This window comes from Myotis brandtii, unplaced genomic scaffold, assembly GCF_000412655.1.
Source record: "Myotis brandtii unplaced genomic scaffold, ASM41265v1 scaffold174, whole genome shotgun sequence".
In the NCBI taxonomy this organism is placed as follows: domain Eukaryota; kingdom Metazoa; phylum Chordata; class Mammalia; order Chiroptera; family Vespertilionidae; genus Myotis; species Myotis brandtii.
The window spans coordinates 1,647,293-1,647,517 of record NW_005356437.1 but is presented as its reverse complement, the minus strand read 5'-3'; the positions used below and the strand labels follow the sequence as shown (position 1 = coordinate 1,647,517).

At 69.3% G+C, this 225-nt stretch overlaps 1 protein-coding gene across 1 annotated transcript in view; it reads left to right on the top strand.

Moving 5' to 3' along the window:
* The window catches only part of MLNR (motilin receptor), a gene marked incomplete at its 5' end in the record, with an annotated part of 4,277 nt that continues 4,052 nt past the window's right edge, over positions 1–225 (top strand). Inside the window, one exon of the mRNA XM_014537232.1 lies at positions 1–223. Coding sequence (XP_014392718.1) covers positions 1–223 — 223 coding nt within the window. The remainder of the gene's footprint in view (positions 224–225) is intronic.

Sequence of the window (225 nt, the reverse complement as noted above, 5' to 3'; positions counted from 1 at the left end):
GCGGTGACCGCCGTGTGCCTGGGACTGTTCGCCGTCGGGGTGAGCGGCAACGTGGTGACGGTGCTGCTCATTGGGCGCTACCGGGACATGCGGACCACCACCAACCTGTACCTGGGCAGCATGGCGGTGTCCGACCTGCTCATCCTGCTCGGGCTGCCCTTCGACCTGTACCGCCTCTGGCGCTCGCGGCCCTGGGTGTTCGGGCCGCTGCTCTGTCGCCTCTCG